Source organism: Schistocerca gregaria, chromosome 6 (genome assembly GCF_023897955.1).
Source record: "Schistocerca gregaria isolate iqSchGreg1 chromosome 6, iqSchGreg1.2, whole genome shotgun sequence".
Classification (NCBI taxonomy): domain Eukaryota; kingdom Metazoa; phylum Arthropoda; class Insecta; order Orthoptera; family Acrididae; genus Schistocerca; species Schistocerca gregaria.
Genome location: NC_064925.1, coordinates 389,004,646 through 389,018,959, shown reverse-complemented (window position 1 = coordinate 389,018,959; position 14,314 = coordinate 389,004,646). Strand labels below are relative to the sequence as shown.

The 14,314-nt window shown below is 38.6% G+C and overlaps 1 protein-coding gene across 2 annotated transcripts in view; it reads left to right on the top strand.

The window, feature by feature from the left end:
* LOC126278327 (heterogeneous nuclear ribonucleoprotein A1, A2/B1 homolog) overlaps positions 1-10,773 on the top strand; it is a 40,784-nt gene extending 30,011 nt beyond the window's left edge. The window contains exons 5-7 of one of the 2 annotated variants that reach the window (XM_049978347.1): positions 7,441-7,656; positions 8,528-8,601; positions 10,253-10,773. In XM_049978347.1, coding sequence (XP_049834304.1) covers positions 7,441-7,656; positions 8,528-8,583 — 272 coding nt within the window. In that variant the 3' untranslated portion in view covers positions 8,584-8,601; positions 10,253-10,773. The remainder of the gene's footprint in view (positions 1-7,440; positions 7,657-8,527; positions 8,602-10,252) is intronic. The other variant, XM_049978348.1, reaches the window with a different exon arrangement.
* Positions 10,774-14,314: the final 3,541 nt, after the last annotated feature.

Below are 14,314 nucleotides of genomic sequence, written 5' to 3'. Positions count from 1 at the left end.
GCCTCTCACTGGTAGCCCTCAGACAAGACAGGAATCTCACTGCTGATGCCAGACCTGTAACCTCCCTGTGTCAGCCAAGGCATTGATGCCTCTAAACTTCAGGTTACTGGGATGCGGGACAACAGCTACTGGGGCAGGTAGCCTTTGCCCTGACAGGTTGTTAACCACGGGGAGAGCCTCCGATTGCAGTGATTGGTTTTGGGATTGGTGGTCTGCAGTGACATGGATCAAACTTATTGGTAGCCCTGCCAACACAAACATCTCAGCAGTCAGGAACAGTGACTCTAAAGGAGAGGTTTACCATACTACGGTATTTACTACATTCTCAGTTTCTCTAGATAAGCCAGATAAGGAGAAATGGGAGTGAACAATTTGCTGAGTTCTTGGTACGTTCCCAAACTGATGGCAGATCTTTTGCTACAACAAAGCCACTCTTTTTCATTGAAAATATGGAAGATTGGTTTGGGGAGGTTGCAGCAATAGAAAAGATAAGAAATGAATCTTTGCTGAGCAAAACATCATGCCAACCAATTGCCTGCACTTCAGGCATGTTTAAAGATAAATGTACCAGTCACCATTTATCCTCATAACATTCTCAATAGAATTCAATGTGTTACCTTCCACCAGGACCAAACGCTGCAAACTGATGATGAGATGTGTACTAATCCAGTGCAGTGTGGTGTCTGTTTTGTTCCGCACATCCATAAGGGAGCCAAAGATAATACAATGGACACTGGAGCTTTTATCCTGGCCTTTGATGGCAACATTTTGTGTGAGAAGGTTAAAGTCATGGTTTATAGGTGTGATTTCAGGCCTTATTTTCCTCCGCAGATGAGCTGTTTCAGGTGCTAGTGGTTCAGACGCATGTCCTGCAGCATTAACGAGGCTACCTGTCGAGCATCTACATAGGCATCTCATGAGGGCAGCCCTTGGTGACCAACACCCTCAATGTGTCATCTGTCTCGAACCGCACCCTCCTCATTCACTGCAATGTTCAGTATTTAAGAAAGGAAAAAACTGTTCTGGTCTTCAGTCCTGAGACTGGTTTGATGCAGCTCTCCATGCTACTTTATCCTGTGCAAACCGCTTAATCTCCCAGTACATTCCGCAACCTACATCCTTCTGAATCTGCTTAGTGTATTCATCTCTTGGTCTCCCTCTGATTTTTACCCTCCACGCTGCCCTCCAATGCTAAATTTGTGATTCCTTGATGCCTCAGAACATGTCCTACCAACTGATCCCGTCTTCTTGTCAAGTTGTGCCACAAACTCTTCTCCCCAATTCTATTCAATACCTCCTCATTAGTTATGTGATCTACCCATCTAATCTTCATCATTCTTCTGTAGCACCACATTTCGAAAGCTTCTATTCTCTTCTTGTCTAAACTATTTATCGTCCATGTTTCACTTCCACACATGGCTACACTCCATACAAATACTTTCTGAAAAAGACTTCCTGACACTTAAATCAATACTCGATGTTAACAAATTTCTCTCTTCAGAAATGCTTTCCTTGCCATTGCCAGTCTATATTTTATATCCTCTCTATTTTGCCCTGTCTCATTCCCTTCCCATCCACTGCTTCCCTTTCATGCCCCTCGTCCCTTATAACTGACATCTGATTTCTGTACAAATTGTAAATAGCCTTTTGCTCCCTGTATTTTACCCCTGCCACCTTTAGAATTTGAAAGAGTATTGCAGTCAACATTGTCAAAAGCTTTCTCCAAGTCTGCAAATGCTAGCAGTGTAGGTTTGCCTTTTCTTAATCTAGCTTCTAAGATAAGCTGTAGGGTCATTATTGCCTCACATGTTCCAACACTTCTACGGGATCCAAACGGGTCTTCCCTCTAAGGTCGGCTTCCACCAGTTTTTCCATTTATCTGTAGAGAATTCGTTTTAGTATTTTGCAGCCGTGACTTATTAAACTGATAGTTCGGTAATTTTCATGTCTCAACACCTGCTTTCTTTGGAATTGGAATTATTGTATTCTTCTTGAAGTCTGGCGGTATTTCACCTGTCTCACACATCTTGCTCGCCAGATGGCAGAGTTTTGTCTGGACTGGCTCTCCCAAGGCTGTCAGTAGTTCTAATTGAATGTTGTCTACTCCTGGGGCCTTGTTTTGACTTACGTCTTTTAGTGCTCTGTCAAACTCGTCACGCGGTATCATACCTGCTATTTCATCTTGATCTACATTCTCTTCCATTCCTATAATATTGTCCTCAAGAACATCACCCTTGTATACGCCCTCTATATACTCATTCCATCTTTCTGCTTTCCCTTCTTTGCTTAGAACTGGGTTTCCATCTGAGATCTTGATATTCATACAAGTGGTTCTCTCTTCCCCAAAGGTCTCTTTAATTTTCCTGTAGGCAGTATCTATCTTAACCCTAGTGAGATAAGCCTCTTCATCCTTAAATTTGTCCTTTAGCCATTTTGCACTTTTTGTCAATCTCATTTTTGAGAAGTTTGTACTCCTTTTTGCCTGCTTCATTTACAGCATTTTTATATTTTCTCCTTTCATCAATTAAATTCAATATTTCTTCTGTTACCCATGGATTTCTGCTAGTCCTCATCTTTTTACCTACTTGATCCCCTGCTGCCTTCACTACTTCATCCCTCAGAGCTATCCATTCTTCTTCTACTTTATTTCTTTCCCCCATTCTTGTCAGTTGTTCCCATATGCTCTCCCGCAAACTTTCTACAACCTCTGGTTTAGTCAGTTCATCAAGGTCCCATCTTCTTAAATTCCCACCTTTGTGCAGTTTCTTGTTTTAATCTACATTTCATAACCAATAGATTGTGGTCAGTCCACATCTGCCCCTGGAAACGTCCTACTATTTAAAACCTGGTTCCTAAATCTCTGGCTCTCTTACCATTATATAATCTATTTGAAACCTTTTAGTATCTCCAGGGTTCTTCCATCTATCCAACCTTCTTTTGATTCTTGAACCAAGTGTTAGCTATGATTAAGTTATGCTCTGTGCAAAGTTCTACCAGGTGGCTTCCTCTTTGATTTCTTACCCCCGATCCATATTCACAGACTAAATTTCCTTCTCTTCCTTTTCCTACTATCGAATTTGTCACCCATGACTATTAAATTTTCGTCTCCCTTCACTATCTCTGAATAATTTCTTTTATCTCATCATACGTTTTTCAATTCCTTCGTCATCTGCAGAGCATGTTGGCATATAAAGTTGTACTACTGCAGTACGTGTGGGCTTTGTGTCTATCTTGGCAACAATAATGCGTTCACTATGCTGTTTGTAGTAGTGTACCTGCTCTTATTTTTTTTATTCATTATTAAACTTACTCCTGCATTACCCATATTTGATGTTATATTTATAACCCTGTATTCACCTGACCAGAAGTCCTGCCACCGAACATCACTAATTCCCACTATATCTAACTTTAACCTATCCATTTCCGTTTTTAAATTTTCTAACCTACCTGCCCAATTAAGGGATCTGACATTCCACGCTCCGATCCGTAGAACGCCAGTTTTCTTTCTCCTGCTAACGACATCCTCTTGAGTAGTCCCCGTCCGGAGATCCGAATGGGGGACTATTTTACCTCCGGAATGTTTTACCCAAGAGGACGCCATCATCATTTAATCATACAGTAAAGCTGCATGCCCTCGGGAAAAATTACGGCCGTAGTTTCCCCTTGCTTTCAGCCGTTCGCAGTACCAACACAGCAAGGCTATTTTGGTTAGTGTTGCAAGGCCAGATCAGTCAATCATCCAGACTGTTGCCCCTGCAACTACTGAAAAGGCTGCTGCTCCTCTTCAGGTACCACACGTTTGTCTGGCCTCTCAACAGATGCCCCTCCGTTGTGGTTGCACCTATGGTATGGCTATCTGTATCGCTGAGGCACGCAAGCCTCCCCACCAATGGCAAGGTCTATGGTTCATGGGGGAATATTGAAATTGTTGTATAAAACATTTTACCACCTGTCAATGACAAGGTCTCGCAAGGCATCTCCTGGCCTGGTCATATTCCAGGGCCTGCCCCACAGTTGGGGGAGAGCGTGTCACCTTCCACACCCTATACTCCAGTAGCACTGGTGGTTCCCACACCATCAGTGTGGTCAGAGAAGCCTAGTCATCTTCTGGTGTTGTCAGGGACGAAGACACCTGTCAAAGTACCCACACTCAGGACAATGACGAGCAGTCTGTCTGTGAGCAGAGGAAGTGTGTGGTCCTTGCATCTCCCGGAAGATAAAGTGGGGAAATCTTCACAGAAAAGTGTCTCAAGGATAAGAAGGGTAAGCAGAATGATAAAATATTTTCTGAGGCTGTGCGAGTTCTGTCCACATACCTGGAATGGTTGACTGGGTACATATTCTGTAATTGGTGTAGCACTACAGGAAACATGGTTTAGGGCAACATACCTTCCTGCTCAAAAAACTACAAACCATACTGTACCAGTTGCATTAGTGTTGTGTCCAGTGGGGTTTTTACCCTTATAAACTGATACTTTCAGTGAGCAGGAGTACCGTACCACTGAACTAGAGCCATGGCCATTAGTGTCTGTCAGTTTGGACGACAGTTGTAATGTTAATATATCCCCAGACGGACCTTTTCATTACCACGAGCTGTTACTTCATGGAACAGTTACCATCGCCATTCCTCTTACTTGGGACTTGAATCTTCACAGAAATCAGTCTGTGCGGTGACGACACTTGTCTCAGAGGCCGGGTAGTAGAACACCACCTTTAAGAATTGGGTGTGTGCTTATGCAACCCTGGAGCTGCAACACATTTCAGTGCAGCTCACGGGACATAATCAACTGTTCATCTCACAGTTTGCAGCCTACGTATCTTATCTCTGGTTCAGTGACATGTCTGGCGATATTTGTGACTGCGACCATTTTCCTGTCACTCTCTCCCTCTCCATCAGACATCTGCAATATGCTCCACGTTGATCACTTTGGAAAGCTATATCTGGCAGGCTTTCTCCTCTACCATTCCTTTTTTAGCCAGTTGTGAGACGGATATTGACAAAGTGGTACAAGATACTATTGATACTATTATTCATGCTGCAGCAAAAATGATAGCCTACTCCTCCGATGACTGCTGGTACCATGAGGATCTGAAGATGTAGCCACAGATATTAGGGAATTGAACTACACAAGTGCCATCCTTCAATGGATAATTAATAACATTCAAGAGACTCCAGGCAAAAGTTTTGCAATCTCATACCCCACTGTCCCGAGTGTGGACTGATCTCTGCCACATTTGTGCCCATTCACCATCTGACATCCTTGTGTGGTAACATCTGCACTGATTCGTGGATTTACCAACTGTTTTGAGGTTCACTTTGCTGAAGTGTCTGCTTGCAGTAATTAATGCTCCTCATTTTGTGACCTGGGAACACCTGACTGCCACCACCTATCTGTCCTTGTACATGGCTCTCTTATTACACAATGCCCCTTTTAGTGAATGGGAGTTTCACAGTGCTTTGGCAGAGTATCAAGATAAAGGCCTTGGACTGTACAGAATCCACAACTGAGTGCTCTGACATATTACATGCCTACAGTATACAATATATCCTCAGACTTTTTAATCATATTTGGTAGGAAGGAGAATTTGCCTCTCAATGGCAACAAGGTATTGTTATTCTTGTCCTGAAACATAGGAAGGATCTGCATATTTTAACTATCTATTGGCCTTATCTCTGAGTGGGCTGTGTAAGTTATTCGAACGAATGATCAGTCGCTGTCTTTGTTGGTTCCGTGGAGCTGGAGTTCATATTTCACAATTTCAAAGTGGCTTTCGGTCCTTCTGATCCATCACAGATCACTTGATTCATCTGGAATCTGCAGTGCACAATGCTTCTGTGCATCACAGATATCAGATTCCTGTGCTCCTTGACATACAGAAGCACTTGATGCCATGTCCATTCTAAATGTAACGCTGGTTTGCGACTCACTAGTGCCGTAAGTGGGGGTGCTGCCTCTGCAACGTGTGCGTCCCATCAACTATAGGTTACTTTCTTCCTCCTTCACCTTGTTGTGCCCTTAGATCCTCTCGTTCACAATGCTGCCCGAGTTCTCAATTTTCTTTTACCTATCGTGTTAAAACTACTGTAACACCCTTTTTAAACTCTGACTTCTTTATGTATCTGGTAGACCAAAGTCCCCATCTTCTTTTTTTTTTTACATTTCTACATGTTTCTGTGCTGAAATGGAGTGACTGCTGACCCAGTAATTTAGTCCTTTTAAACAAATAATTATCAATCATCACAATGTTTTGATAAATTTCTTGCTCATGAAATTAACCCTTTCAGAGCCTTTGGCTACAATTATGTACATTAACTTTTACAGTGTCTTGCTTGTAACATATTTTTCCCAGTGAAAACCTGATATGCGCATTTGCGAATGTTCAACCTTTTCATCATGCACAAGTGATTCCAGCTGTTGAGCATCATGATAAAAATATCAGCAATAGCAGCACACAGCAGCTCATGGCCACCGTAATACACGGGTGTGGTTGGTTCGCTGTATTCCACTGTGTAATTGAATATTGTTATTTTCACTGTTTACTACAGTAGAGAATATTTCAGAATTGGTTATTTTAGGCCTTATAATGAAACAAAGTTTACAAAGTATGTTTTAAAAATGGTTCCATATTTTCGTATAAATCTTGAATCTAAAATCATCTGAGAGCATTACCAAAAAGAAAAATTTTCATTACTCGAGAAAAAACTTCTGTGAGTTAGCAGAAACATGGCAACAATTACCACAAACATTTATTAGATATTGCAAATGGGCATTTCTTGAATCCTGAGCAGTGTATGTGGCTCCTCTACTGTTTACAGTAAAAAATTTTCAGTTGTAACTGACTACTGATAATTTAACTTTGAGCCATTCCACGAGGGCTGGGCTAACAGAGTTCACTGTAGGGTATGTGTGTTAAGGGTCATTTATTAATATGCTGCTGGTTTGACCTTTCATTGCAAGGAAAGTTTAATTGTATTTTTGTTTTGTAACTAGAGATAAATTACAAATACACAAAAGAGTAGAGGAATATACATTACTGGATCCATTTTCGGAAATCGACCCTAATACAGGTTCAGGCCTTCAACTGGACTCGGAACCATAGGACTATGATCAGTTTTGGGGACAACGCTACAAATTTTGATCTTCGTTGAAACTATATGCGGAAGGCTGGGCTCAGCCTTCTGTAAGTTGCTGGAATGATCCAAGAATGTCCTTGGCGCCCAGATGGCAGGCATAAATTGTTCCAATATGTGTTGTAGTTGTTTGGGGAACTTCCTAAATCTTCAAAACTACTGATTAGTATCCTTTCAGTCAGTTAAAGCTTTACTTGTGTGGATATTTTGAAGATAAATAACTCAAATTTGGTGATTGATTTTATTTTTGTTCTTAGAAACTAAGATATGGATTTTTAAATGTTTACTTTGAATCTTTATTTTTTCAGATGGCCCATGGGATAACCAGGGTAGGGGTGGTTGGGACAGCCAAGGAGGTGGTGGTAACTATGGAGGTGGAGGGGGCTGGGATGATGATAACTTTGGTGGTGGATACCAGAGAGGAGGTGGTGGTGGCGGCAGTGGTGGTTATGGCGGTGGACCAATGAGGGGTAGTGGTGGTGGTGGAGGGGGTCGACCAGGCCCATACTCAGCAGATCGATCTCGTAAGTCCATATTCAGTGTAAAAGTGTGGTGATACATTATAAACCTTAGCATAGTTAACTTTGAACTGGTCACATTTTAAAATTATGATTTTCTGTTTGTGGCAAATCTTGGATTTAAAGACAATAAGAAAGAGTTGTCTCAAAGTGCTTCAGTTTACAATTTAAGTTGCTACAAAACATGTGCTATGGTTTGTAGTATTTGTTAAGAGTGTCAAGCACATGTTAACGTGGCACTGTAAAGATTTTTTAACTGCTATGAATTTTTGGGCAATATCCCATTTTGTAAAAGTGTGTACATTCATATGTACGTGTCCATCTTTAAATTTCTTTAAATGATGAAAAGAAGGAACATAAAACTGACTACAAAGCTGCTGTATTCGAGAGTAAAATCTTGCCATTGCTGTGTGGAAGTGTGTCCTTAGTCATACTGACGGCTTATGAGCAGTTCAAATACTAATGTTTTTAGGGATTTAAATGCTGTAAGGGTTTAAATTATGAATGCCTTTGGGCTCATTGTATATATTACTATTTTTTCATTGACTGTAAAACATCTTCAAATTCAAGAATTCTTTTAGGATTTTGGAGTAAATCAGAAATATCACTATCTGATTCACACGTAGGAACAACTTTTGCAGGGTTTGTCTGGTACTGATTATCATTTTTTTTTAAAAATTAAAGGATTCTGTACAGAATTATGCATTTGTTGCAAAAATTTAACATTAAAAAGCTGCAATTGTTTTTTGTGGTCAGTTTTACGCTGTAAATTGCTGTGGGCTGCATGCCTGTAACATCCATGTAACAATTTTTTTTCTTCCTTCATTTAGTGTTAAATCATATTGGCCATTTGAAAGGTAATTCTTTCATATTACAGGTGGGAAAGGTGGTTACGGTTCTGGTGGTTATGGCGGAGGTGGCAGGAGATACTGAACACTTCACAGATCTCAGGTTTGTATAAGTATCAAGTATGTTTCAGTGTAGCTTATTTTGTAAGTAAACTGTCATGGACTCAAAGACTGGCTTTCCCATCTCAGTGCTTTACTATGTCTGCTCCTATGTCTTTGGACCTTTGATCTCTGGAAGTGACTTTTTCAGCCCATTACATAGGGATCTACAGTTTAATATGGATTCAAGGCCACATTGTAACTTGGTTATTTTGCATACACAAATCATTGCCAGAGGTGAAAGTACTGATAAGTAACAAAAATATGCCTGGACCAACTGAGAATTGACTCTTGACTATTTAATTTGTAATCTCACATGAATTCACTGAGCTACGAAGCAACATGTTTGGCTTGAAATTTGAGTTTTACTAATTGAAAATATGGTCGTTTAGACTATCAGCAAAGGATGAATGGCAGTCAGTTGTTCTGTTTGGACAGAGTTTAGTTTCTAGTACCTTGTGAGCAGAAATGAATACCATTGCAAGTTACTGAAGTGTAACCTTGTGAGGTGTTAAAATAATACCAGCAGGGTAGTTTTATTGCTTTGGAAGGGTATTTCATTCTAAACCCCAAGCAGTGGCAACTTGTGTCTCATCAGCCATAATGCTCAGCGTTATTGTGCACTGCTGCTTTCCAGGACCACATATGTAAAAATTTTCATGCTACATACCCCTACATTATTTACAGCAGTGCTGTTCGGCATATCAAGATAAACCGATGTGGTCTGAATTGCCTATTTGGGAATTAAATAAAAATTTTGCATCAAAGTTGGAGCATGTAAGAGCAAAAATGTCAGTTTTTGTAAGCCTGGGACAGTTTTTGTTTCTGCAATAATTACTTTGGTTGATGAAGTATTCATTTCTATGTGAGCCCAAAGCTCATTATTACTATTCTGTGCTGCTTAGTTATGTAGAGTTGTCAACATAATTTAGTGTATGCATCATGTAATTAGTAGAAGTAATTAATAATTGGAGATATAGGCTGTTTTATCTGAAACTCAAGCTGTAGATTGTGCTTATTAAAATGGGAACAAGGACCACCATGAAATATTAGAATGGTCATAATTATGTACATGTAGGAATTGAATGGGATGGGGGAGATGCTACTAAAAGTTCTATCTGAATGAACCTTCTTGTGCTACGGTTGCAGGTTCGAATCCTGCCTCAGACATGGATGTGTGTGATGTCCTTAGGTTAGTTAGGTTTAAGTAGTTCTATGTCTAGGGGACTGATGGCCTCAGATAAGTCCCATAGTGCTTAGAGCCATCAAACCTTCTTGCAAATTTAGTAGTATGCCATATATTAGTTTTTTACTATAATGTTGTCAATAGTTTTGGTTTTGATGATCCTGGCATGTAAATTGTACCACACTTTCCAAATAGTTTGTGTTATTAGTAGTTAATATATTTTAAACTAATCATACTGCTCTTACTGTAAGTCTCACAGAATATGTGCTTTCTACACTTTAAATTTCATCATTTATATACATTGATTTCACATAGTTTACAAAACTAATTTTTTTATGATGGCATTGTTGTAAGGGTGTATTAAGTTTTATTGGAGTAATTGTTCAATATTGGGGACACTGGTTTAGTTTCAGTATTTTGTTTTATGATAAATGAAATGTAACTCATATCTATCTTTGTGAAATTTTAGGTGTGCCAGGCTGTTTCTGCTGCTGCCAGTACCACCACCAACACTTTCACCTTCATAGCACTGACAACTTGATTGGATTGTAATGATATGTGATGTGTGGAGTGAGACAATAAGACAATGCAAAACATTCAAAAAGCAGTTTTAAGGTTGGAAGATGTTTCAGTGTTAATGTTAGCACTCGTGAAAGGAAGTGATTAGGAAAGAAACTTTTCCTCTGTTTGCTCATTTCCTTTTTTAAATTTACTGTGTTTTGTGCTGTCTTGCCATGGTGCAATATTCATAGAAATAAGAAAATGACACTTTTAAATATTTGAAACTGTTGACTCATGGACATCTGCAGTGTCACATAAATTGAGTAGATATACTCAGATAATGAATGAAAATATATTGATTTAATTGACCCAAGTTCTTTCTGTGATGTACCAAGCAATTTATCAAAAAATTGTATCCTTGTTGCAACACTTCCTGTAACAGCACGTTCTTAAGTTTTTTTTATCAAAAATAAAGATTGTTGTACACTAGTTTATTGCATCGGTTCAGATATCAAGTGGGACAGAATATAAATTTAATGAATATAGTAATGGAGATAAGCATTATGTAAAATGTGAAAGTTGATGTATTGTGGTAAGATAGATGGAATTACAGCTGTTTTCACATCAAACAGTTCAGAGAAATAAAGAAAAAATAGCAAACAGTGTAAAAATAGGTGAAGATTTAATGAAATAGGTTGCACATTTCAGGTTTTATGAGATTTTAATGTTGGTCTGATGTAATGACATTGTAATACTGACTCATGAACACTTGTGGCTTTAAATTCTCATTCCATCACTACCAGTAAAGATATGTTACGTAACCGATACATGGAGTACTCCAATATATATTTAAGTGCAGTTGCAAACAAGTATATTACTCAGATATATGTACTAAACTAGAACAGGGTTAATATGGTTTGACAGAATGAACAGTTGAGACTGAGGTTAAATCCATAGGTTTATACCAAAGAATTAAATGAAATATTGGCTGACACCAGAATGTCTAAGGAGGGTAAGTATCAGATTTATTTTTATATATAGCATCATTGGAGTCATAAAATTAGTGGTATTGTGAAAATATTCTTTCATCTGTATCGGTAATGATTTTAAATTAATGTAATAAAAGAAAAATAAAAGCACCTCTAGGTCACTGGAAATCGTGCAGACTGGCATACCAAACTGTTTACACGGTGATTGCCTTAACCACATTCACGAAAGTTAAAAATTGTAATATAAATAGTCTAGCAAAAAGTACCCAGTTGTGCCACAGTGTTCGCACGTGTAAATTTGGTATAACTGACTCGTGGCCTGATTTTTCTGAAATATGGCCTGTTCAACAGATGGTGTGACTGTTGTGAAGAAAGTTTACCATATCTTCGAGTCTTTATTTTGGACTTTTTAATGCTGTACATGAATCTCTTGACTACTGGTAATACAATGGTTCTAAATTGCTGTAGTACAGGGATCTGTTGCAGCTGATGGATTGTGAGAGGGAGGAAATTTTGATAAATGAGTCAATGGAATGGAGATTTTAAGACACAAGCACTGATTTAAATGCATTTTATTAGTAGCACGCATTTAAAAGCATCATTAATAATATAAAAAGCACAGAAATAGTTTTTCTCTCAGATCTGCTGTAGTGGCAGGAGTAAGACCAATCCCGCATCGTTTGATCAACAAGCAAGAAGTCTATTTGAGAGACTTGGTAACATTACATATTGATTCCTCATGAAAGCTTCTTTGCTATATTGCAATAAAGCTGTGCCAACCCAAAGGCTGATTTGAACTTGCGATGTAAATTTATCTTGTTGGTTTCAAGAAAATGGCAAAATTCTTGAATATTGTAAAACTTCTGTCACAATGTGCTACTCTGACAAGATAGGCAAATTAATGCACTGTTAATGTAAGAGCTACTCTTAAGTGTAGTTATTGACTTCTGTCACATGTCTACAGGTCTCAAATGCTGCTGCTGGTGCTGCGCATGCTAAAAAGTACAGTTGAAGTGGCTTATGAAATATAGATTTGGATGAAAAAACATCGTACAGGGTGTAGTACTAAGCATATTTTGTACAACATTTCAAAGCAATTAAGTCTTGAAATTTAAATCTGGAAAATAATGGAGCCTCGTGGAGTACTGGACTAAATGCAATCTGATGAGTAATTTCCAGAAGCCTTGGGAAGATATCAATAATAATGTAATTAGTTGAGGTTGTCACCGCAATAGTAGCATAAGCCCAAGATAGCTGTTATGGAAAAATGACACTGCAAAGTTCTTGGTGTTAGAAATGGTGTTATTTCGATGTGCAGACATGATTTTGGTATACATATTTATAGTTGAACTTCAATTTTTAAGTTCTCCAGTCTTATTTTTTTGCGATTCTACACCATAAATTCATAGCCCCTGTGAAAAACTCAAAAGATCAATGCTAAAAATTCCCCGATTGTACACTTCTTCCTAGTAAGGTTTACCTCGATTCTAAGTTCTTACTCAACATCTCGCTTGACTTTGTCCCATTTTCTTCCATTTGACATTTAATGTGACTGAACAAGTGGCACAGACACACAGTTTGCACCTTGGGTGGTGGAGGAGTTAAGGGAATATTTTACGCTGCTGTGGAGAGAGGTGACAAGAGAGGAAATGCTAATGTAATCAACAAATGGTGTTGGCAACAGAACTTGCAGCATTTATAGTCTGTCTGTAAACTCAAGAGCGAGCAGCACTTTTGGTGGGGAAGTGGCCTTTCCCAGAAGAACGCTGCCACCGGACTACAGGGGTACCCAAAATTTGTTGCCTGTTACCTGTCTAGCGGTGTAGATAAGCATGCAGTGATATACGTCGTTTCTGTTCGTAGGATCTTAGTTGCCAGTGTCAGTTAACTTTGTATACTTACTGATAAACTTAGATATCCGGAAGTGATGGATAATTGTCTAGTATTGCAAGAAAATGTGTAGAAGACGAAGAGGAGGAAATATTTGCCGAGTAATGAGCGTTCAATCGTTTCTAATTTTAGTACAGCGTATGTTAGAGGCAATGCAAAAAGAACTATTGGTTAATATTACCAGTCCCAACCAAACGGCTGCAATTTATGCAAACGTCAGCCTTGCCCAATAGGATGCATAAAGAAGGAACGTGGAAATAAGTGGTGTGCTGAAATTTCCTGTGAAACACATGCCTCGATTGTGGACTTCTAAGCAGAAAGCTTGACATAAGAGGTGCGCTTGCATATTAACTTATTTTTTGCTAAGAACTTTATCTGTTAGTCTATAGCAATGTTATATTCTTCAAAATATTCCCCATTCACTTATGCCAGTGCTTTTTTCCAATTCCCGAAACACTTTAGGAACTTTTTCTTGGGGATAGTTTATAGGTCTTCTAACTGTGCATTTTTAATCTCATCCATACTTGTAAAACTACTAAAACTACTGCCATTTAAGACCAACTTTCAAATGTTTATACTACTTGCATGCTCTTGGTTTACTCATAACAGGCTCACCAAAAGCAATATTCATCATTTCTCAAAATGTCACAATTTTATTCCATTCTTACAACAAAATTTAATACAGATTCTCAAGTCTATTTTTATACAAAACAAATAATCGTTGATACTACCAAAACAAATATAATCTTTTTGATAACTGACAACAGAGTAAATAGCCAATATGCATAACATTGCACACATACTTTTGAGACATGTTTATGAAGACAGTGCTAAAAAAGTAGTGCAAATTAGACTAACATACAAAATTATAAATTTCTGCTTGCTTTTTAAACACTCTTCATGTTGCAAGAATTGTCAAGTTTCAATACAGTCCTTCAAAGGAAACTTCTATGTTTCATTAGAAACACAAAGTAAGAACAAGCCTTAAATTCTACAGATTGATTGCATTATGTGCGGTTCGTTTTATGAATAGCAATAGAGCACGTATATTCACATGAACACGCATTCGGTTCTATGTTTGTAGTAGAATCCTGACTTCTGTTCTTATATTATTTACTGTGCTGATGTGTTTCGAAAGAAGCTATCAGTTT